The 21,214-nt window shown below is 38.5% G+C and overlaps 1 protein-coding gene across 1 annotated transcript; it reads left to right on the top strand.

The window, feature by feature from the left end:
• Positions 1-234: 234 nt before the first annotated feature.
• On the top strand, positions 235-2,651 carry LOC128510326 (uncharacterized). The gene is made up of 5 exons (XM_053482531.1): positions 235-359; positions 448-750; positions 920-1,242; positions 1,923-2,019; positions 2,518-2,651. Exons 1-5 carry the CDS (start codon positions 320-322, stop codon positions 2,520-2,522), a joined length of 768 nt encoding a protein of 255 aa, XP_053338506.1. The 5' UTR covers positions 235-319; the 3' UTR covers positions 2,523-2,651.
• The last annotated feature ends 18,563 nt before the right edge of the window (positions 2,652-21,214 follow it).

The raw sequence follows: 21,214 nt of genomic DNA, 5'->3' as shown, positions 1-21,214 counted from the left end.
CATTGTTTCTTTTTTCTTTTCTTTTTTTTACATGCAGACAACTGATAAAACACCACCAAAAACAAAAAGACAAAACTAACAAAAAAAGTTTAACAAAGCTAAAAGAATGAGAGGAAGAACTGTGGGTGGGTTTTACACAGATCTGCATCACCAACTAATACAGCATTGTGAGAAAAAAGGAAATGACAAAACTAAATGAATGCAGAAAGACATCAAATAAAAGAGAAGATCTGCAGAACGTTCTTCAGTGGAACAGGCAGAGCAAATTTTAACAGAAGTAAAATAGTAGAAGTGAAGTGAAGGTAAATTTCATTTCACGATGAAGATCCTTCTCATCTTTGTCCTCTACCTTATTTCAGGTTAGATATATATTTTTATCAACTGTATTTGACGTTATTTATTTAGGATTGTGTAAAATATTAAAAGGGATTTTAATTTGATTGACAGGTCCAGTAAACTGCTCTGATGTGATTGGTTACTCAGGAGAAAGTGTCATTATAATGTCTAACATCCAGTGGTACTCACACGATAGTAAATATATTTGTAAAGTGAATAAAAATGACTGCACTGATATAATACGTGCTGACACCAAACACAATAAAGTTCAAGATGGAAGATTCATGTTGTATTCAAACACAAAAAATTACTTCTTAGTATTGATCAGAAAGCTGAAGCCACAGGATGCTGGAACATACAGATTTGGATTGGGGAATCAAAGCAACTCCACGGTCAACCTAAAAGTTTATAATAGTGAGTAAAAATACCTATTTTTTTACTTGTGAAAATTACTTTTTTTTATCACACATACAAGATCAAGCTATTAATTAGGTATTATAGAGTGAATACATATATAAACTGTGAAGGGTGTCACTTCTACAAAGCCTATGAAATAGTTTTTGTCTGTTTGTATTATTGACAGATACATCTTGTGGGGTGCCAAAAATAATGAATGTTTATCTTGGGCAGAATATCACCATCAACTGTAACTATCCAGAGGAGTATGGGAGAAACACAAAATATCTTGACTCAGTGGATGATGACAGTATAATTAAAGAAATTCTTGATACTAACACAAAATTTCAGAACGACAGATTCTCCATATCTGATGACAGAAGTGCAAAAGTTCTCAGTGTAAACATCAGCGATGTGAGAGAAGATGATGAAGTATTTTATTTATTTGGCGCGTGGAATGGAGGGGGGTCAGTCGAATATTACACCTTCTTTATAGAGATGTGGCTTCATGTTACAGGTGAAACTTTTATTTTTGTCATATTTACAAATTATTGCTTCACAACATGTTTTCAATAGCACCAAGACTGTGTGATCTGTGAAGGATTTTCTTTTAGTTATTGATTTTTCAAAAATTATTTTAAAAAGTTATATTATCAAATAATAAAAATTTTGTCTTTTAAACACCATAGGATTGAGCACAACCATTCAACCCACAACAACAACAGAGTCTTATGTGATGACATTAGCAGTGCTGACAGAAACCTCATCTGTAGTGTGTTTCAGTAAGAGCTCACTTTTAATCTTTTAATCGGTTTTCATTTAATTTTAAGTGTGTTAAAGTAAGAGTGTTATAGTCTGTATAATGTCTTACAGTCAGAGGATCAGTGTGTTACAATCAGGGGATTAGTGTGATACAGTCAGGGGATCAGTGTGATACTGCGTTTTACAGTAAGGGGATAACACTGTGTGTTACGGTCAGGGACCATTTTGCTAGGTCCTTAATATCGTAAAATAAATTGTTTCTGGTTGATCTCAGTTTGGTAGCAGGATTCTCCTGGCTCTACAAAAAGAAGGTGGCACAAAACAGGAACACACATTAAACACATACACATTACAAAATATGTCTTTTGGTCTCGTTTGATGGCTGTAGGCTGTACTTTATTGTTTTTGTTTCTCTCTTTGTTTTAGGTCCCACTGTCGCCATCAGTGTGTGTGTTTGTGCAGCTCTGCTGCTGATTGGAGGATTTGTGCTGATGAGCTACAAACTGATGCACAAGAAAACACAAAGTATGCACACACACACACACACACACACTTTTCCTTATCCTATGACCAAGGCTCTACCTCAGCAACCACAACATTGGTCTAGGTATATATTTTTTTCTTATTATTGTTAGTGTTAAGTTTGTCCTCATCCAAGCTATAAAAATCAGGTTCACAAAGACACAGCTGATAGTATTGTGCCTTTTTGTACAATTGCAGATTATACAGCTTCATTCATGACTTAAAAAGATAAGCCAGTAAATAACTGTGTGTGTGTGTGTGTGTGTGTGTGTGTGTGTGTGTCCATGTGTGTGTGTCCGTGTGTGTTCTTAAGTTCTTAAGTGTGTGTAGTATTATTTTCATGAATACATTGCTTTTAGGAATGTGAAATAATTCTATAAGATGATATACCAAAGCAGATTATTGTGAATTAAATTTCTTATATGTCCGCATTAAAAAAAAAAAAGATAACAAAGTAATTGATTATTAAAAGTGATATTATTTTCATGTTTTTGCTTTTAGGTTGAATCTTATTCTAACACCGATACAGCCAATCAGGACACAAAACAGACGTCCTGTTTCAGCTGTTGAACTCAGCTGTTGTTTGTTTGTTTCTCTTCATGCTTTTTTACAGGACTAAAATCACCTAAAATGTCTCATTATCATATTTCTCTATATAAAGAAAAGCTTTATTATAAGTAGTAGTTGTAGTAGTAATAGTAGTAGAAGTAGTAGTAGTAGTATAGTGCTTACTTAATTGTTTTCCAATCATTTATCAATTTTATGTAATGATGTAACCATTCTTACTACTTATAGTATTATATAAGTATATAAAGTATATAATACACTATATAATCTGATTACAGAAAATGTATTAAGTGCTGTAGCATGTAAATTTGCAGTTCTTTAATACTTAATGATTTACCATTTAATGATGGTAATGTGCTTTTGTTTTCTAATGCATTAAAATTCATACATTTGTACAATACAGCTGAAAACACTTATTAATGTATTTCAGTACAGAAGTGCATGTAGAATAAAATGTCTAAATAAGGGTTTTTACAGCCTTGCGTACAATTTGGAAGTTAATTTGTTTTTTTCCAGCAATTTTGTAATAAAAGTGGAACAACTAGAATTTAAAAAAGATGTTTGATATTCCTGTTTCTGGATTACTATTAGCTCTATATTTTTATATGATATATGCTGCGTTTAGCTGTTTTTTAGTTGTAGGAATTCTGGTTCCCTTTCAAAATCTACACTCGATGCTGCATGAAAACGCTATGGGAACAACTTTTTGTGTTGCCGGTTGTGAAGCATGTGTGTATCAAACACGTCAAATTTTTGGCTTATATAACATCGGTCAGGTGATGTCATCTGATAAAGTGCACCTGCAGGTTATAAATAGCAGTAAACCGGAAACATTCCTTAGATCTTTTTGTCTTAAGGACCGTATTGTGTTTGCGTTTGATGTGTTCAAACGAGTTTAAAAGTTTTAAAGCGGCTTGGGTGGCCGAGGGGAGGAGCCTTAGTTGACGCGCTCTCTCTCTCTACCCCTTTTTTTGGCGACCTTTATGACCTTATTCATCTTGTGTTTCTTGTGCCATCAACTTAATTTGAATATCATTGATGTGTAGGCATTGGGTTATAAGATGATGTCACAGATAGAAGAGACGCTTGTGGGCCATCTATCTCCTGGGACATCATCCTTCCTGAAAAAAAAAACCACACTCCCCACCAAGCCGCGTAGACTGACATCTTCCCTGGTGGGGAAAAGCTAATTAGGCTGGTGCTCTACTGTACACCATGGCGGTTTTTGCAGGCTTACCAGGCTGACCTGCTGAAAGACTTGAGCACTGGCGGGGCTCTTCATGATAAGGCGTTCCTGGAATTACGCCGAGCCAGGTTTACAAGCTTGACTGTCAAAGTGATTGTTTCTTAAATCCAACCAGGGGATTGGTTTGTGACAATCGATCGGACTAGCGCTCCGACATAGGCATGTCGCCCTAGCTCATCTTGATTCTTTAGGGTTGAGACTTACCGCCATAAAAGCGTTCTCTTTCCTGCTCAGAACACAACATATTTGGGTGTCACGTAGGATTTGATCGCAATGCGGGCACAGGTGTCTCCTGCCTCATGGCAGCTGCATCCACGGTAATACCTTTGGGCCTTCTGCACATGAGATCATTTCATTTGTGGCTAAAAGCAAGGGGATTTTACCCAGGGCTAATCCCTGGAGGCAAATAAGGGTTACACGCCAGGGGATACCCTTTTCATGTGGTTCAATTTTAATTGATTTTATGTGAACCATTAGATTGAACCATTATGTGGTTCAACCAAAATGTTGACTGTCAAAATGATTGCTTCTCAAATCCAACCAAGGGACTGGTTTGCGACAATAGATCTAAAGGACACATACTTTCATATAGAAATATTGCCACAACACAGGAAGTTCCTGAAGTTTGCTTTCGGGGGCGAAGCTTCCCAGTATCGGGTCCTTCCATTTGGTCTAGCTCTCTCACCCCACACATACACAAAATGCATGGATGCAGTTCTGGCTCCTTTACGACTCCAGTGCATCTGTATTTTAAATTACATAGACGACTGGCTGATTCTGGCTCAGTCTCAGGAGCTAGCGCTTCGACATTGGGATGTCGTCCTAGCTCATCTCCGTCCTGCTCTTTCCTGTTCTGAGGACAACATATTTGGGTATCACATGGGATTCGATCACAATGCGGGCACAGCTGTCTCCCGCTTGTGTCGAATCCATTCTCAACACCCTGAAGGAAATCAAGCTAGACCAGAAAGTGACTGTTCATCACTTTAAGTCTCATGCCAGCTGCATCCACCATGATACTTTTGGGCCTTCTTTATATGAGATTGTTTTAGTTGTGGCTAAGATCCTTGCTTTTGTACAGTTCTTATTAACTCTTACTCACTCATCGTCTATACTGCTTCATTCTGTATGCAAGATTTTGGAGGGCTGGAGCATATCCCAGGAGACTTAAGGCATGAGGCAGACTACACCCTGAACGGGGTACCAATCCATTGCAGTGCACACACGTACACGCACTCACACGCTCATTCATCAATACTGGCAATTTCTGAACACCAATTACACTAATCTGCATGTCTTTGGACTGTGGGAGGAAACCAGAGTACCCTAAAAGAAACCCACCAAGCACAGGGAGAACATGCACACTTCATGCATACAGACCTCGGGAAGGTGGGACCCAGAAGGTGCAAGGCGACAGCGCTAACCAAAGCCACCTTATCTAATAACTATTTTAATAATACTTATTTATTAAGTGCACTTGTATCTTCAATGACTCTATATAAAACTAATCAACAGATTTGGATAAAGTTTTTTATAATAATCCTCAAATTGAAACTAAAGCTGAAGGTCTGCACTGCAAATTCCTATAAATGATTTAATGTCAGCTCTAATTCACTGCAGTAGTCATTTATTATAGTGTTTGTTTCTATTGATATGAAACTTATTACATGCTGATTTTCCGAGGGAATTTATCCTCAGGACCAGTCAAACTAAACTAGTTTTCATCAGTGACTGGTCCTGAGGATAAATTCCCTCGAATTAGCATGCATGCATGAGTCACACAGAGAGAGAGACAGAGAGAGAGAGAGAAGGAGAGATTCAAAGTGTGCTTTACTCGCATGGCAAATACAAAAGCAACAAAAATTAATAGATAAAACAAAAACACAAGTGACACTAGATGTGTTAAACTAGATGCAAATGTTATAATTTTCTTTGTACTGTGTCCAAATGATTTTACTGTTCTCAGAGTGCAAACATACCATACTGTATGCGGTCAGATTGGTTTCATTTTATCACATGATCAGAAACTTAAACAGTGCTTATAAATAACAGTTACATATATATGACAACTAATGTTTTTTTTTATATATATATATATATATATATATATGGTTTTTTTCCAATTTTCTCCCTAATTTAGTCGTGGCCAATTCCTCCCCGTCACTAGGGGGCTCCCACATTAAGGCTACTACTACCATTCAGCAGGGAGGGCGAAGACTATCACGTGTTTCCTCCGAACCACGTGACGTCAGCCGACCGCATCTTTTCGAACTGCTCGCTCACGCAGCGTTAGGGGAGGAGTAACACAATCGGAGGAAAGCGCTAGCCGCTCCTTCCGCGTGCGCGAGCTCACAGACGCCCCTGATTGGCTGTAGAGCCGTGATTAATGTGGGAGCACAAAGTACCTCTCATCCCTTCCCCCTAAAGAAGCTTGGCCAATCAGCTCTCTCTGTGCCTCCAGCTGTGAGAGGAAAACAGCATCACCCGGGATTCGAACCAGCGATCTCCGGATGATAGGGCGAGCGCTTTACCACTGCGCCACTCGGAGGCTATATGACAACTAATGTTTATCAATGTTGATATTAAAACACCAACGATGAAGAAAGACCTCAGTACAAGCTGAGGACAAACTAAAACATTCCTATGTTCATTTCCTAAACTAGTTTTTTTGTTTTAAATCATGACACCCTCCTATTTTTTTTGTTGCTCTCAACATCTGTTGTTTTCTTTTCACAGTTGAGCTACTGCACCGACATTACAGATCATTCACATTCTCATGCTGACTGTACATGCAGCTACTGGAAAGCATTTAGTTGGTTAAGTTGTTGAGTAAGATAGATTTAGTTATTTTTGGTCAGGTGAATATTTCAAATATCAGTTGTACCAAATGGAGTAAATACCATCACTTGCATCTGCTGATTCCCATTCATCACAGAAAGCAGGAATAAGGTGGATATAGGAGCCCCGAGGTTTAGGTCATCTTTTGGGATACTGCATACTTTGAGGGAAAATGGCAACTTACTTATGTCAGCCACAAGAAGGGGCCAAATATAAGTCAAATCTTTGAATTACAGTGGAACCTCGGATTTCGATTCCACAAGACGAACATCATGTAGCACGCCTCCCCTGCTCTGTCTTAGTGCCTGTACAGTATATTCTCACTCGTATATTTAACCTAAGTGCACGCGTGTACGGTTTACTGTGCATGTGTAAAATTATTTTTATTTTGTGTTTGCATGTGTGTGTGTGAATGAAAGTCATCCTTTAAAAAGCAAAAGCAGGTGAGAGGTTACAGATCCTTTTTTTTTTTTTTTTTTGTTAGCCTGCACTAATTCCATTAGTGTGTGTACATGCATTTTTGGACAAGCGTTTTTGTCCCTCCTACTCTTGCCTTCTCACCCCCATACACAGATCTTCTCACTGATAAATACAGCGTTGTGAGAAAAGAGAAAATTAAAGAACTAAATGAATGCAGATAGACATCAAGTAGAAGAGAAGATCAGCAGAACTTTCTTCAGTTCTCAGAGCAAATTTCAACAGAAGTAAAATAGTAGAAGTGAAGTGACGGTAAATTTCATTTCAGGATGAAGATCCTCCTCATTTTTGCCCTCTACCTTATATCAGGTCAGATATTTTCTTTTAGCAACTGTTTTTGATGTTATTTGTTTAAGATTGTGAAAATATTAAAAGCTTAGTAAGGTACAGTAAAAGCCATTGGATTTTCATTTGATTGACAGGTCCAGTAAACTGTTCTGATGTGATTGGTTACTCAGGAGGAAGTGTCATTATATTCTCTAACATACAATGGTATTCACATGATAGTAAATATATTTGTAAAGTGAATAAAAATGACTGCACTGATATAATACGTGCCGACACCAAACGCCATCAAGTTCAAGATGGAAGATTTATGGTGTATTCAAACACGGACAAACACTTTTTAGTATTGATCAGAAAGCTGAAGCCACAGGATACTGGAACATACAGATTTGGATTGGGGAATCAGAGCAACTCCACGGTCAAACTAAAAGTTTATAATAGTGAGTAAAAGAAATACCAATTTTTTCACTTGTGAAAATTACTTTTTTTAGCTAATACATATATAAACTGTGAAGGGTATCACTTCTCTGAAGCCTATGAAATAGTTTTTGTTTGTTTGTATTATTGACAGATACTTGCGGAGTGCCAAAAGTAATGAATGTTTATCTTGGGCAGAATATCACCATCAACTGTAACTATCCAGAGGAGTATGGGAGAAACACAAAATATCTTTACTCAGTGGATGATGACAATATAATTGAAAACATTCTTAATACTAACACAAAATTTCAGAATGACAGATTTTCCATGTCTGATGACAGAAGTGAAAAAGTTCTCAGTGTAAACATCAGCGATGTGAGAGAAGATGATGAAGTATTTTATTTATTTGGTGCGTGGAATGGAGACGGCTCAGTCAGATATTACACCTACTTTATAGAGATGTGGCTCCATGTTACAGGTAAAACTTTCATTTTTGTCATTTTAAAAATTATTGCTTCACAACATGTTTTCAATAGCACCAAGACTGTGGGATCTGTGATGGATTTTAGTTATTGTTTTTTAAAAGTTATTTAAAATAGTTATATTATGAAATATTTTTTTGTCTTTTAAACACCATAGGATTGAGCACAACCATTCAACCCACAACAACAACAGAGTCTCATGTGATGACATTAGCAGTGCTGACAGAAACCTCATCTGTAGTGTGTTTCAGTAAGAGCTCACTTTTAATCTTTTAATCGGTTTTCATTTAATTTTAAGTGTGTTAAAGTAAGAGTGTTATAGTCTGTATAATGTCTTACAGTCAGGGGATCAGTGTGATACAGTCAGGGGATCAGTGTGTTACTGCGTTTTACAGTAAGGGGATAACACTGTGTGTTACGGTCAGGGACCATTTTGCTAGGTCCTTAATATCGTAAAATAAATTGTTTCTGGTTGATCTCAGTTTGGTAGCAGGATTCTCCTGGCTCTACAAAAAGAAGGTGGCACAAAACAGGAACACACATTAAACACATACACATTACAAAATATGTCTTTTGGTCTCGTTTGATGGCTGTAGGCTGTACTTTATTGTTTTTGTTTCTCTCTTTGTTTTAGGTCCCACTGTCGCCATCAGTGTGTGTGTTTGTGCAGCTCTGCTGCTGATTGGAGGATTTGTGCTGATGAGCTACAAACTGATGCACAAGAAAACACAAAGTATGCACACACACACACACACACACACACACTTTTCCTTATCCTATGACCAAGGCTCTACCTCAGCAACCACAACATTGGTCTTGGTATATATTTTTTTCTTATTATTGTTAGTGTTAAGTTTGTCCTCATCCAAGCTATAAAAATCAGGTTCACAAAGACACAGCTGATAGTATTGTGCCTTTTTGTACAATTGCAGATTATACAGCTTCATTCATGACTTAAAAAGATAAGCCAGTGAATAACTGTGTGTGTGTGTGTGTGTGTGTTCGTGTGTGTTCTTAAGTTCTTAAGTGTGTGTAGTATTATTTTCATAAATACATTGCTTTTAGGAATGTGAAATAATTCTATAAGATGATATACCAAAGCAGATTGTGAATTAAATTTCTTAAATGTCCGCATTAAAAAAAAAAAAGATAACAAAGTGATTATTATTTTCATGTTTTTCCTTTTAGGTTGAATCTTATTCTAACACCGATACAGTCAATCAGGACACAAAACAGACGTCCTGTTTCAGCTGTTGAACTCAGCTGTTGTTTGTTTGTTTCTCTTCATGCTTTTTTACAGGACTAAAATCACCTAAAATGTCTCATTATCATATTTCTCTATATAAAGAAAAGCTTTATTATAAGTAGTAGTTGTAGTAGTAATAGTAGTAGTAGTAGTATAGTGCTTACTTAATTGTTTTCCAATCATTTATCAATTTTATGTAATGATGTAACCATTCTTACTACTTATAGTATTATATAAGTATATAAAGTATATAATACACTATATAATCTGATTACAGAAAATGTATTGAGTGCTGTAGCATGTAAATTTGCAGTTCTTTAATACTTAATGATTTAATGTTTCTAAACATTAAAGTCTGTAAAGAAAGTTATAAAAGTTTTTAAATATTTTGCTTGGAAATTGTGCTTGTGGAATATTTTTCAATTAAACGGCACTTGGTTTGAACTTTGTTTTCTAATGCATTAAAATTCATACATTTGTACAATACAGCTGAAAACACTTATTAGTGTATTTCAGTACAGAAGTGCATGTAGAATAAAATGTCTAAATAAGGGTTTTTTCAGCCTTGCGTACAAATTTGGAAGTTAATTTGTTTTTTTCCAGCAATTTTGTAATAAAAGTGGAACAACTAGAATTTAAAAAAACTTGTTTGATATTCCTGTTTCTGGATTACTATTAGCTCTATATTTTTATATGATATATGCTGCATTTTGCTGTTTTTTAGTTGTAGGAATTCTGGTTCCCTTTTAAAATCTACACTCGATGCTGCGTGAAAACGCTATGGAAAAATCTTTTTGTGTTGCCGGTTGTGAAGCATGTGTGTATCAAACACGCCAAATTTTTGGCTTTTATAACATCGGTCAGGTGACGTCATCTGATGAAGTGCACCTGCAGGTTATAAATAGGAGTGAACCGGAAACATTCTTTAGATCTTTTTGTCTTAAGGACCGTATTGTGTTTGCGTTTGATGTGTGCAAACGAGTTTAAAAGTTTTAAAGCGGCTTGGGTGGCCGAGGGGAGGAGCCTTAGTTGACGCGCTCTCTCTACCTCTTTTTTTGGCGACCTTTATGACCTTATTCATCCTGTGTTTTTTGTGCCATCAACTTAATTTAAATATCATTGATGTATAGGCATGGGGTTATAAGATGATGTCACAGATAAAAGAGACGGTTGTGGGCCATCTATCTCCTGGGGCATCATCCTTCCTGAAAAAAAACCACACTCCCCACCAAGCCGCATAGACTGACATCTTCCCTGGTGGGAAAAAGCTAATTAGGCTGGTGCTGTACACCATGGCGGTTTTTGCAGGCTTACCGGGCTAACCTGCTGAAAGACTTGAGCACTGGCGGGGCTCCTCATAATAAGGCGTTCCTGGAATTACGCCGAGCCAGGTTTACAAGCTTGACTGTCAAAGTGATTGTTTCTCAAATCCAACCAGGGGATTGGTTTGTGACAATCGATCGGACTAGCGCTTCGACATAGGCATGTCGCCTCTAGGAATCAGGGCTCATTTGTCCAGGGGGATTGCCTTATCTATTGCTCTGGCAAGAGGTGTCCCCTTGCAGCAAGTGTGTTATGCAGCAGGTTGGTCTTCTCCGCACACATTTGTTAGATTCTATAGTTTGGATGTTCATGCTCCTTCAGGCTTACAGGTCCTCGAATCAGCCTCACAGAGCTAGTTCTGAGACCTACTTGGCTATTGTGCGCACAAGCAACACAGGGGTCCAGACACTTGCAGTTCGGCCGCGTTGGTATTCTCCTTCCCATAGCGTTTTTCCGCAGCATCGAGTGTAGCTTTTGAAAGGGAATGTCTCGGATTACTTTGCTGTTACCCTGTTCCCTGAAAAAGCGGGAATGAGATTTACATTTACATTTAGGCATTTGGCAGACGCTCTTATCCAGAGCGACTTACAAAAAGTGCTTTAATGTTTACATAATTACACTTATCCAGGGCGACTTACATTTTTATCTTATTACACATCTAAGCAATTGAGGGTTAAGGGCCTTGCTTAAGGGCCCAACAGTGGCAACTTGGTGGTTGTGGGGTTTGAACCTGGGATCTTTTAAACTGTAGTCCAATGCCTTAACCACTGAGCTACCCCTGGCCCCAAGACAAAGTCTTGTGACCCCTGACCCCAGACAATAAAATCTGGGCAAATGTTTAGACTTTAAAATACATGACCAAGACAACAGTACTTAATAAAGAAACGAGAATTTATTTGACTAGTCTATGATACATGAAACTAAACTACTTGAACGCACGCACACACACACACACATACACACAAACAGTTTGGAAGGTAAAAATGAAATGAAGTTATTCTAGTTCTGTTTACTAGATCAACAAAAGTCACAAGAGCACAAGAGCAGAGTCTTGGGTTTAATTTTACGGTTTAGTTATGAAACGGGCACCAACTTTAGGTATGCAGCTTTGTTTGTTTACTTGCGTCATGTTTCGTTCTCATCCGTTGGTTTGCCTCTAGCGAAGGGAATCATGGCGTTGCCGATTGGTTGGTGCGCTGTTGTAGAGATGATGTCTGTCGGGAAAGCCCTTCGGTGAGGCGTTGGTTGCCTGGTTACCGATGGCTGCGCTCTGGAACTTCTCCTGAGGTTTCCTTCGTTGCGGGACTTTGGAGTTCTGGCACGAAGTCTCGTTGAGAGTTCATGAAGAGTGGATGATGCCAGCAGCAGCGGCGTACCGCCGCAAGGGCGGAAGCCCGAGCTGATTAGAAGATGTTGTAGGTTGCAGTTGTGATGTTAACTTCTCTACTCCTCTACTACTGTAGACTTCCTTAGGGTTTCTTTTCCTTCGGGGTCAGTCCGTCCCACGGGTGATTAATCCAATCGGATGTGGTTGCGGGGCTTAGCCACGCCTCACGTGGTTCCTCCTTTCATGCATAAATTAGCCCGGTGTTTCGGCTGTCACGTGTGACCCATCTGGTTGGAGTTTTTAATACTTTATAAAAAAATAATTTTGCATGAGCTCTCATGCTACCAATTTCCTATGTTCACCAACATTCTTGAAATTAAGCCAGCTTGAGATTGACACCAAACATTAAATATCTTACCCACTCATTCCTTCCTTTATCTAATAAAATGGTTTGTAAATGCTGATTACACCTTTAAAGTTATGCAGAATAATCAAACATATACACGGAAATAAAAGGAACTGAGTAAATATATATGAATACGTTTTGCCCTACTGGCACACTTTAAAGATGTTTAAAATAGTGTCCATGCCAGATGCCTTTGTTCATGGAAAGACATGTCTTCCGGAGGTCAAGAGAGTGTCCAGGTGTGATGAGTTCTCTCCCCCAAGCTCGGGGTGAAGCTGTAAAATTGTCTTCTTTGTTTACCGGATCGCCGATTTACAACCTCGGTTTCGGGCTTTACTTCAAAGCATTTGGCCTTGTGGAGTTTCTTAGTTTTACAGACCAGATAAGGTTATCAGGACGGCGCTATGCATGCTGGGAGAGGGGGTTTAGGAATGTGATCCATTGACTGTTCTCTCTATGAGAGCCCTGCTTTTCGCTACAAAATGATAACATAAATTATGTAACATTTTTGCAAAAGGTAGTAGTGATATTAATATAACAATATAGTGGTCACATTGTATAATTTATACAAACCATTAGTGTGTAGTTGAATGATTTTTCATGGCATAAAGAACATACAGTACACCGCATAACATATTGTAAAGGTAATAATGTTGCATTTACATTTTTGTCATTCTAAAGAAAACTACAGACAAATCTCTCTTGATTGGTTAATGTTTATGTGAGTGAACAGAAAAAAAAGTAAAGAAAGAAAAAAGAAAGAAAACTCACCACAAACCCACTCTCCATCTGTTTTCTCAAACACACACCTTGCATTACACAAATACCTTGGGAGTTGTTTTGAGTTTTTGAAATTGTAAGAAACTCAGAGCTAGGACCCAAACACACAACTACACCAGACTGTTTTATAAATAAAATATATATATTTATGTTTTGGATTTAAGGACGGTTTTAACACAGAGGCACACTTACTGTTATATCTGTTCACTCTGTTTACAAGCATGAACTAAAAAAAAAACTTGATCAACCTGACATGACATGACAAAAATATTAAATTACCAGACTTTAGAGGGTAACAAAGAGGAAATGGTGTAGTCAGGGGTAAGGAGAAGGAAAATCAACCCCCAAAAAAAGGATGGGACTGGGAGCAGGTTGGTGGAAGTTTGAAATATAAACAAAGAAAGCATGTTCAAAGCATGTACTTGAATGTCATGCTGTAAATGACTGTTTACCCTAATATAAAAAAAGAAAATTGTGATATACTGTGAATAAGCATGAGCTAGGAGTTTGAAGAGAAAGAAGAAGAAGGAGAAGAGGAAGTGGATGATAAAGCTGAATAAAGCATGAGCTAGGAGCTTTAGTGGATGATAAACATGATAACAATTACAATGGGTTTTTTGTTTTTTTTATTTATAGTAACACAGTAAACTTGGCTGTTTAATGTGTTTAATGCAAACAAAAGACTCAAGAAATGAATCATCCATATAGAAGTTGGGTTCTGCACCTTTTACTGTTCATTTATTGTCATTTAGAAAAATTATGCTAATGTTATTGCTTATGATTGTAGGTTTAACAAATTAACACAGATTATTAATTATCAGCAAACTGGTGACATGGTCTTAGGCACCCAAAGCTCATTTAGGCCTGTTGGGAGCAAAAGCTAGTCTGTCTCGTCTGATCCAACAGAAAAGATAATGCAGCACAACTTTGAAGAAAAAAGTCAATCCATGCAGGTCCCACCCTGTAGCTCACATTCAAAGTCACTGATTAACAAATGATGCCCTTTCACGCCTTCACATAACACTAATGCACCAGTACACTAGGAAGGGAAATTATGTCAAAATGCTGTTTGTTGACCACAGTTCAGTGTTTAATGCTACTGTATAATTCCCTCCGCACTCCAAAACCAAGCTGGAGGACCTGGGAGGCAGCCCGCCACTGTGTAAGTGGATCTCCAATTTCCTGACTGGCAAAACACAGGCAGTAAGGATGGGCAGACATGTTTTACCCCTTTTTCCCTCCCATTATCCGCATAGAGCTTCCTGACCTGCGCTCAATCTACAGCGAGCAGTGCTAGAGCCAAGGCCAGCAATTGACTATTCTCTCTGTTGCGGTCAGGAAAGTGCTTTCATCCCTAAAAGACAACGAAGAGAGACTGAGGAGGAGCTTCTTTCCGCAGGCTATATGGGTGCTTAACCAGAACACCACATAGGACTCAACTGATTGGACTTGTTTTGTTTCCTTTACACCTGTGTTGGAGCACACCACAGTACACATTTGCACATGGTGCAACATACAGTATGTTGCACATTACTGGTTTTTATTTACTTTAAAACATTGGCAATACCACTGCTGCTGATCCACCGAATCAATCAATCACAGCAAGAGAATAGAGATACTTGTTGTGACTCCCCTATGCTCTGATCATTAAATATTAAAAACTCTCTCTAATCTCTATTTCTGGTTTTTCTTAACAGCTCTCCCCATTACTCTCTAATGACTCTCCCTCCTACTCTCACCTTCTCTATTGTTTAACAAACAGGGGAGGATCCTTGACCATAGAGGGAATATAGGGAACTTACCAGCTTCTTTCAAAACAAAGAAGCTACTTGGATAAGTAATTAAACATTTATTCTGAACAAGAAAGAAGTCCAGTTGACATGATTCAACTCCAAGAGCCCCAGTCAATGTACTTATACAGTAGGTAGTCAACCAGAATGTCTTTTCCCCCCATGTGGTGAGGTGCAGAGGGCTGGCTTGAACTTTGCCAATCCCCTGGTTTTAAAAATGTAGCCAATCACGCCACCTTGGGAATTGCTTCCAAGGAAATTAAAGACCCTAATTATCACCTTAATTAAGGCACCCAGGTACGTTTACTGAAAAAGCAAAAGGGCGTGGATTTCGTTTATTTTCTCACAAACAGATCATACACATGTAGCAGTTCAGAAGTTACGTATAGCAATGCTAAAAGTAGTTGCATCTACATCAAGTGTATGCTACACTAAGAATGATATACTGTACATTACATCCTATAATACACATGACCCAATTAGAGCGGATCATTACCAGTGGATGAGCAGACTATGAAAAAGAGGGGGGATGAATATTCCCACTAGAATCACCCCAAACACACGTGAATTACACCCACACACAATTCACTGTGACCAGCAGCACAAAGCGTGACCAAAACGAGGCGCTTACCAACGCAGGTAAGGCAATGTTGTCTAAAGTGGAACCCAAAAGACTAAGTGAAAACTATAAAACATAACAGGTACTGTAGGCCATCGTCACAGAGGAAATCGCATAAAGGGAAGCCTGAAGTTTGGCGGCACTCTACGCGAAAGAGAGTCAACAGGAAAAGACAGCACTATAGATGAATCTACAATGAGCCTACAAGCCAATTTAAGCAAGGGCCTTTACATACAGTATAAGCATAGAAAAGAGATCGCAAGAAGCATTCATACCTGACATGAAAACGGAAAGCGGTGTGCAATAAAACAGCGAAGGCTCTACACAAAAGAGGGTCGATAGGGGAAGATCTCACTATTAAAAAGTCCAGAGGAAACCTAAAAACCAATTTAAGTGAGTGCCACTGCTCATAAGCATAGTTAAGGGAATGCAAGGTTTTTCTCTCTTTTGTGCTGCGGAATTGTGGGTAATCGTCTCCTCTGCTGGGTCTTTTAATGATATAATCAACATCCGTGCATGTGTGTTTACTATAATACTGTGTCCATGTGTGTGCACATAAAATATATTTTATTTTGTGTATGTATGCGTGTGTGTACAGCAGGCGTGTAAAGCAAAAGCAAGTCTCGTTAGAGAGGTTATAATCCATTTTCTCTCTCTGCTCAAGGCTTATCCTGTTCTTTGTGTCTGTGTGCGCGCTATCATTGGACACCGTGCTACACACACACACACACACACCCCTCCTACTTTCGCCTTCACAGACACACACGCACACTCTTTATGCTCTACACAGAAACACTGCTCTGTCACGATTCATTTCAAGGGTAAAGTGCAGGTTAATTTGTTTTCCTTTTTTCACTTTACAGCAGTGATTCCGTTAGTGTGTCGCTCAATCAAGTGTCATTAGAGAGATTTCTTGTTTATTTTTCTGATAAAACAGTGTTTCCCTTGTGTGCACACATGTGTGTGAAAAGAGTGGGGGAAGAGTAACTTGTGTAAGACGAGAAGGGGGAGAGGGAAGCTTACTTTAGATTCACACACGCACACACACACACACACAGCGCCTGCTCGCACAAACAGAAACACTAATCTGTGGGGATTTGAAAAATTTGTTTTCCATTAGTTTATGTAAAAGCAGACATTTTGCTTTCTATAAGTAAACAGTATAATTTTCACGTCTGTGAGGCAAGTATACAGTACAGTGAAACCTTGGAGTAAAAGCATAATTCATTCCGGAAGCAGGCTCGTATTCCAAAACACTCATAAACCGAATAATTTTTCCCATAAGAAATAATAGAAACTCAAATTACTCGTTTCACAGCACGAAAAAATAAATACATAAACATAATTAACACAAAATATAAAGTAAAAAAAAAAACAAATTAACCTGACCTTTACCTTTTTAAAAAAGTAAAAAAACGACTTTTTTTTTAAAACGCGCCTAGCGACAAATCTAGCGACTTTTGGACAAACCTTTGCAATCTCCCTGTGTCTGTGTTCAGCTTTAGCTAAAAGAAGCGGCATATTCCTGGGACCGCACGGCAGCTGACATAGATGTTAATGGAGCTGCGCATGTGCAAATGGTGTTGCCATGGACCAATCACTTACCTGCTTCTGATAACAGTTTTTTATTAAATGCCCGAGAAAGGACTAGGGAAAACACGCAGAATGCAAATATGTCGTAATTACATCATCAATATGCATATATACGCATGACGTCATCTAACACTGGGCACATTGTCAAATTACGTGCGTGCACACACATAAAAGCGGCTGGGGGAGAATATTTATTTTTAACTTTCCAACCTTGTAACCTTTATTACACCGTAAACCTTTCTTATTTGAATTTCACATAAACGCACCTTAACGCAAAGACAAATTAACAAGGAACCTCGCTAATGACACTCGTGTGAGTGCTTAATAACGGAATTACTGCTGCAAAGTAAAACAAACAAACAAATGAACTGCACGTTACCTAGAATCGTTCAGAGCAGAGTTTCTGTGTGAAGCCCCCCCACTCTGCTTCCCGCACACACACTCTAAATGCGCGTGCAAGAGAGTGTGTGTGTGTGTGGGTCACACACACACTTTCTCTCTCTCTCTCTTTCACTCGTGCGCTTTTAGAGAGTTTAGAGAGTGTGTGTGTGAAGCAGACAGGGGGTGCTTCCCACACACACACACACACAAACACACACACTGCTCCTTACAAAAACTGAATCCTTGGCCACTGTGTCAAATTAAGCGTGCACACACACATAAGCTCTCACAGGCTAAAACAGAGAGGGAGAGAGAAAATGGATTTTTAACTTCTAATGAGATTTTCTTAGCTTTACACACGCGCACACGTGTGTTATAAAAAACAGTACATGCACGCTTTTCACATGTGCTTACAAACACAAAATAAAATATGTTTCACACACACACACGTGGTCACAGTGTTATAGTAAACAGTACATGTGTGCATGAATGTTGATTATACCTGTAAGAGATGAGCACTAAGACCCAGCAGGGGAGACAATTACCTACAATTCCGCAGCACAAGAGAGAGAAAAACTGTTGGCTCAGTTGTGATCACGTGACGCTTGGCGTCAAAACAAAAAGCGCATGCGTGATACATGATACTTGGTGCTTGTAAACCAAGACAATGCTCGTTTTCCAAATCATAATTTATTAAAAATTACTGTATAGAGTTTCTCCAAATTTTTTTGACACACTCAAGTTCATTAAAATCAATACAGAATTGCGCACCCCGTTTGTTTTCATTATTTCACAAAATCATACTGTTTTGTCCTCACTGTGAGCGCACATAAATGAAAGTAGAGACGTATAAAGGCTGTAGCTTATAAAGGTTTATTATATAGTTTTTGCACATTAAACTGACAATAAATGTAGCATGCCCACTTCTGGCTACGCTGGTGTTACACATGATGAAATCTAAAGGCTCACTGTGTTAACGTTAACTTTGGTTAAATTTTGATGCAAAGAAGAAACACTTACATTTTATTTAAGTTTTACTTTTGTACTGTAATTTAAGTAATGTGATTATGAATTTGTTTAATTACAATGTGTCACGTAAATTTATCTGCTACTACATGCAGCTCTTAACGAGCTGCGGCTTATCATCTTTGAGAGAATGAACCAAGCCTATAGTCTATAGTTATAGCGCCACTTAGTGGTAAAGGGAGAAATACACCCCGCTTATGCTGTTGCTGCGGGAGACACAGCAGTAACACTATTATTCTGGTTGAGTTCCACCTGTATGTATAGTCGGTATTTTCAGGTGATTTTATGGTGATGCCTGGGAGACAGAGAAGACTTAACAAAAGAGTTCTGCCTTCTCTGTTTCTCTAAAATAGAGAAGAGATATCCACACCAAAAATAAAAGTGAGCTGAGTTGCCCTTCCCATCACTAGCAGTATCTGAGTCTGAGATGGAATTGCAAATGGTGCCTGATAATGATTACTACTGTACTGTACATTACTCTTACAACCTCAGTAATTGCACATGAGCTGTCTGAAGGGATCAAACCATTGAAAAGTAAAACACAAGAAGTGAAAAACCAGCTAGGAACAGATACAGTCGTGATTAGGGTCTCAGCCTCTTGCAGGATCAGACAAACAAGATCTTCTATAAATAACTTGCAGAAAATCATTTTGCTGTGTATGAAATAATGTGCTTTAACCTACCATATTCAAACCATAAATACCATGGGACAAACATTCAAAGCAGACATTTTGTGGGGGTGGCTATAGCACCCCAAGCCCCTTTCCTGGTTATTTCCAGGGATAGCTCAGTGGATAAGGCATTGGACTACAGTTTGGAAAATCCCAAGGTCAAACCCCACAACCACCAAGTTACCACTGTTTTGCCCTTGAGCAAGGCCCTTAACCCTCAACTGCTCAGATGTATAAGGAGAAAAAAAATGCACGTTATTGTTATTTGACACAGTGCTTTCAGTTTTACAATATTGTTATATTCAACACTTGTATTTTAAACTCTTGTTACATTAAACAGCTATTATATTTTACACTCTTGTTATCTTTCATACTTGTTCATTGCACAGCAGGAAGCATTAGTTATAGCATGAGTGTATGGCTTCTGCACAGAAATTATTTCATTAATATAATAGCTGCTTAATGCAAAGATGCCGTGTTTCATATATAACTTATTTGTTTATTTTTAATTCATTCTCCGTTATTAGAATTCAATTTTATTTGTATAATGCTTTAAAAAAAAGGTCATTGTTGCAAAGCAGATTTACATTATTAAAAATGGAAATAAATTAGAACAATAGAAGAAAATAAATAATAAATATTAGTTTGTCCCTGGTAAGCAAGCCAGGGGTGATGGTGGCATGAAAAAAGCTTTCTGAGGCCCAATTCAATTCAATTTTATTTGTATAGTACTTTTAGCAATTTTCATTGCCGCAAAGCAGCAATTACTTACAATTGATTACACAATCAAAATAATTATTTAAGTTTGTATGAAATGTCAATTTGTATGAATCAAAATGGTCAGTTTGTCCCTGTGGTGCAAGCCGAGGGCGACAGTGGCAAGGAAAAACTCCCTGAAATGGTAATAGGAAGAAACCTTGAGAGGAACCAGACTCAACAGGGAACCCATCCTCATTTGGGTAAAACAGAAAGCAGTAAATGATCTGCATTTATACACTGTGTAGGGTGGGAGGCAGTTCAGCTATAATAGCTGATGTTAATTGATGTTAATATGTAGTCCAGATAGTTATTGAAGACCCAGGTAGACTTGTAAGAAGTTCCAGTCCTAAACTATCAAACTGTCAAGTCCCCAGAGAAACAGTTGCCAACACCAGTCAAGGCCAGAACCATTTTCTTGGTAGAGAGAATCATCCCCAGACACCAGACGCATCCCAGAGAGACACACGAGGCATCCATGTGACGAGATCTTCAGCCAGAAGCGGGGCACCAGGATGGGTCAGACGGGTCCGGAGGGCAGAGGAGGTCTGGATCACTGGCAGCTCGGGAACGACATGTGTAGCTCGACAGAGAGAGAGAAAGAGTGAAAGGGGGAGACAGGAGGAGAGAGAAAAGAGAAAGAGGGGGGGAAGAGAAAAAGAGGAGAGATGGCAGTTAGGTATGATTACAGTCACACCATGTATAATGTGAATGTATATTAAGTTTAGAGTGCAAGCAGAGACTCCGGCAGGACTAACTATGAAAGCATAACTAAAAGGGAGAGCCAGAAGGAAACACAAACATGAGGGCTCCCTGAGATGTAAAGCAAACAATCACCTCACTGTCAGCAAACCTGAGTGATTAATGAGAGTGAGGAAGACAGCATCCAAACATACCAGTTCACTATAATACTCTACGTCCATGAGTCCCCCAGATCTGCTCCTTTACCTACAGCAAATCTATTT

Source organism: Clarias gariepinus, chromosome 22, assembly GCF_024256425.1.
Source record: "Clarias gariepinus isolate MV-2021 ecotype Netherlands chromosome 22, CGAR_prim_01v2, whole genome shotgun sequence".
Taxonomy (NCBI): domain Eukaryota; kingdom Metazoa; phylum Chordata; class Actinopteri; order Siluriformes; family Clariidae; genus Clarias; species Clarias gariepinus.
Note: the sequence above shows the minus strand (reverse complement) of the source record. Positions and strands in the feature narration are given on the sequence as shown.

Coding starts and splice junctions, on each gene's coding strand:
- LOC128510326 (XM_053482531.1), top strand. CDS start 320: ATGAAGATCCTTCTCATCTTTGTCCTCTACCTTATTTCAG. Junction 360..447: donor TGTCCTCTACCTTATTTCAG/GTTAGATATATA, acceptor TTTGATTGACAG/GTCCAGTAAACTGCTCTGAT. Junction 1,243..1,922: donor TTATAGAGATGTGGCTTCAT/GTTACAGGTGAA, acceptor TTTGTTTTAGGT/CCCACTGTCGCCATCAGTGT.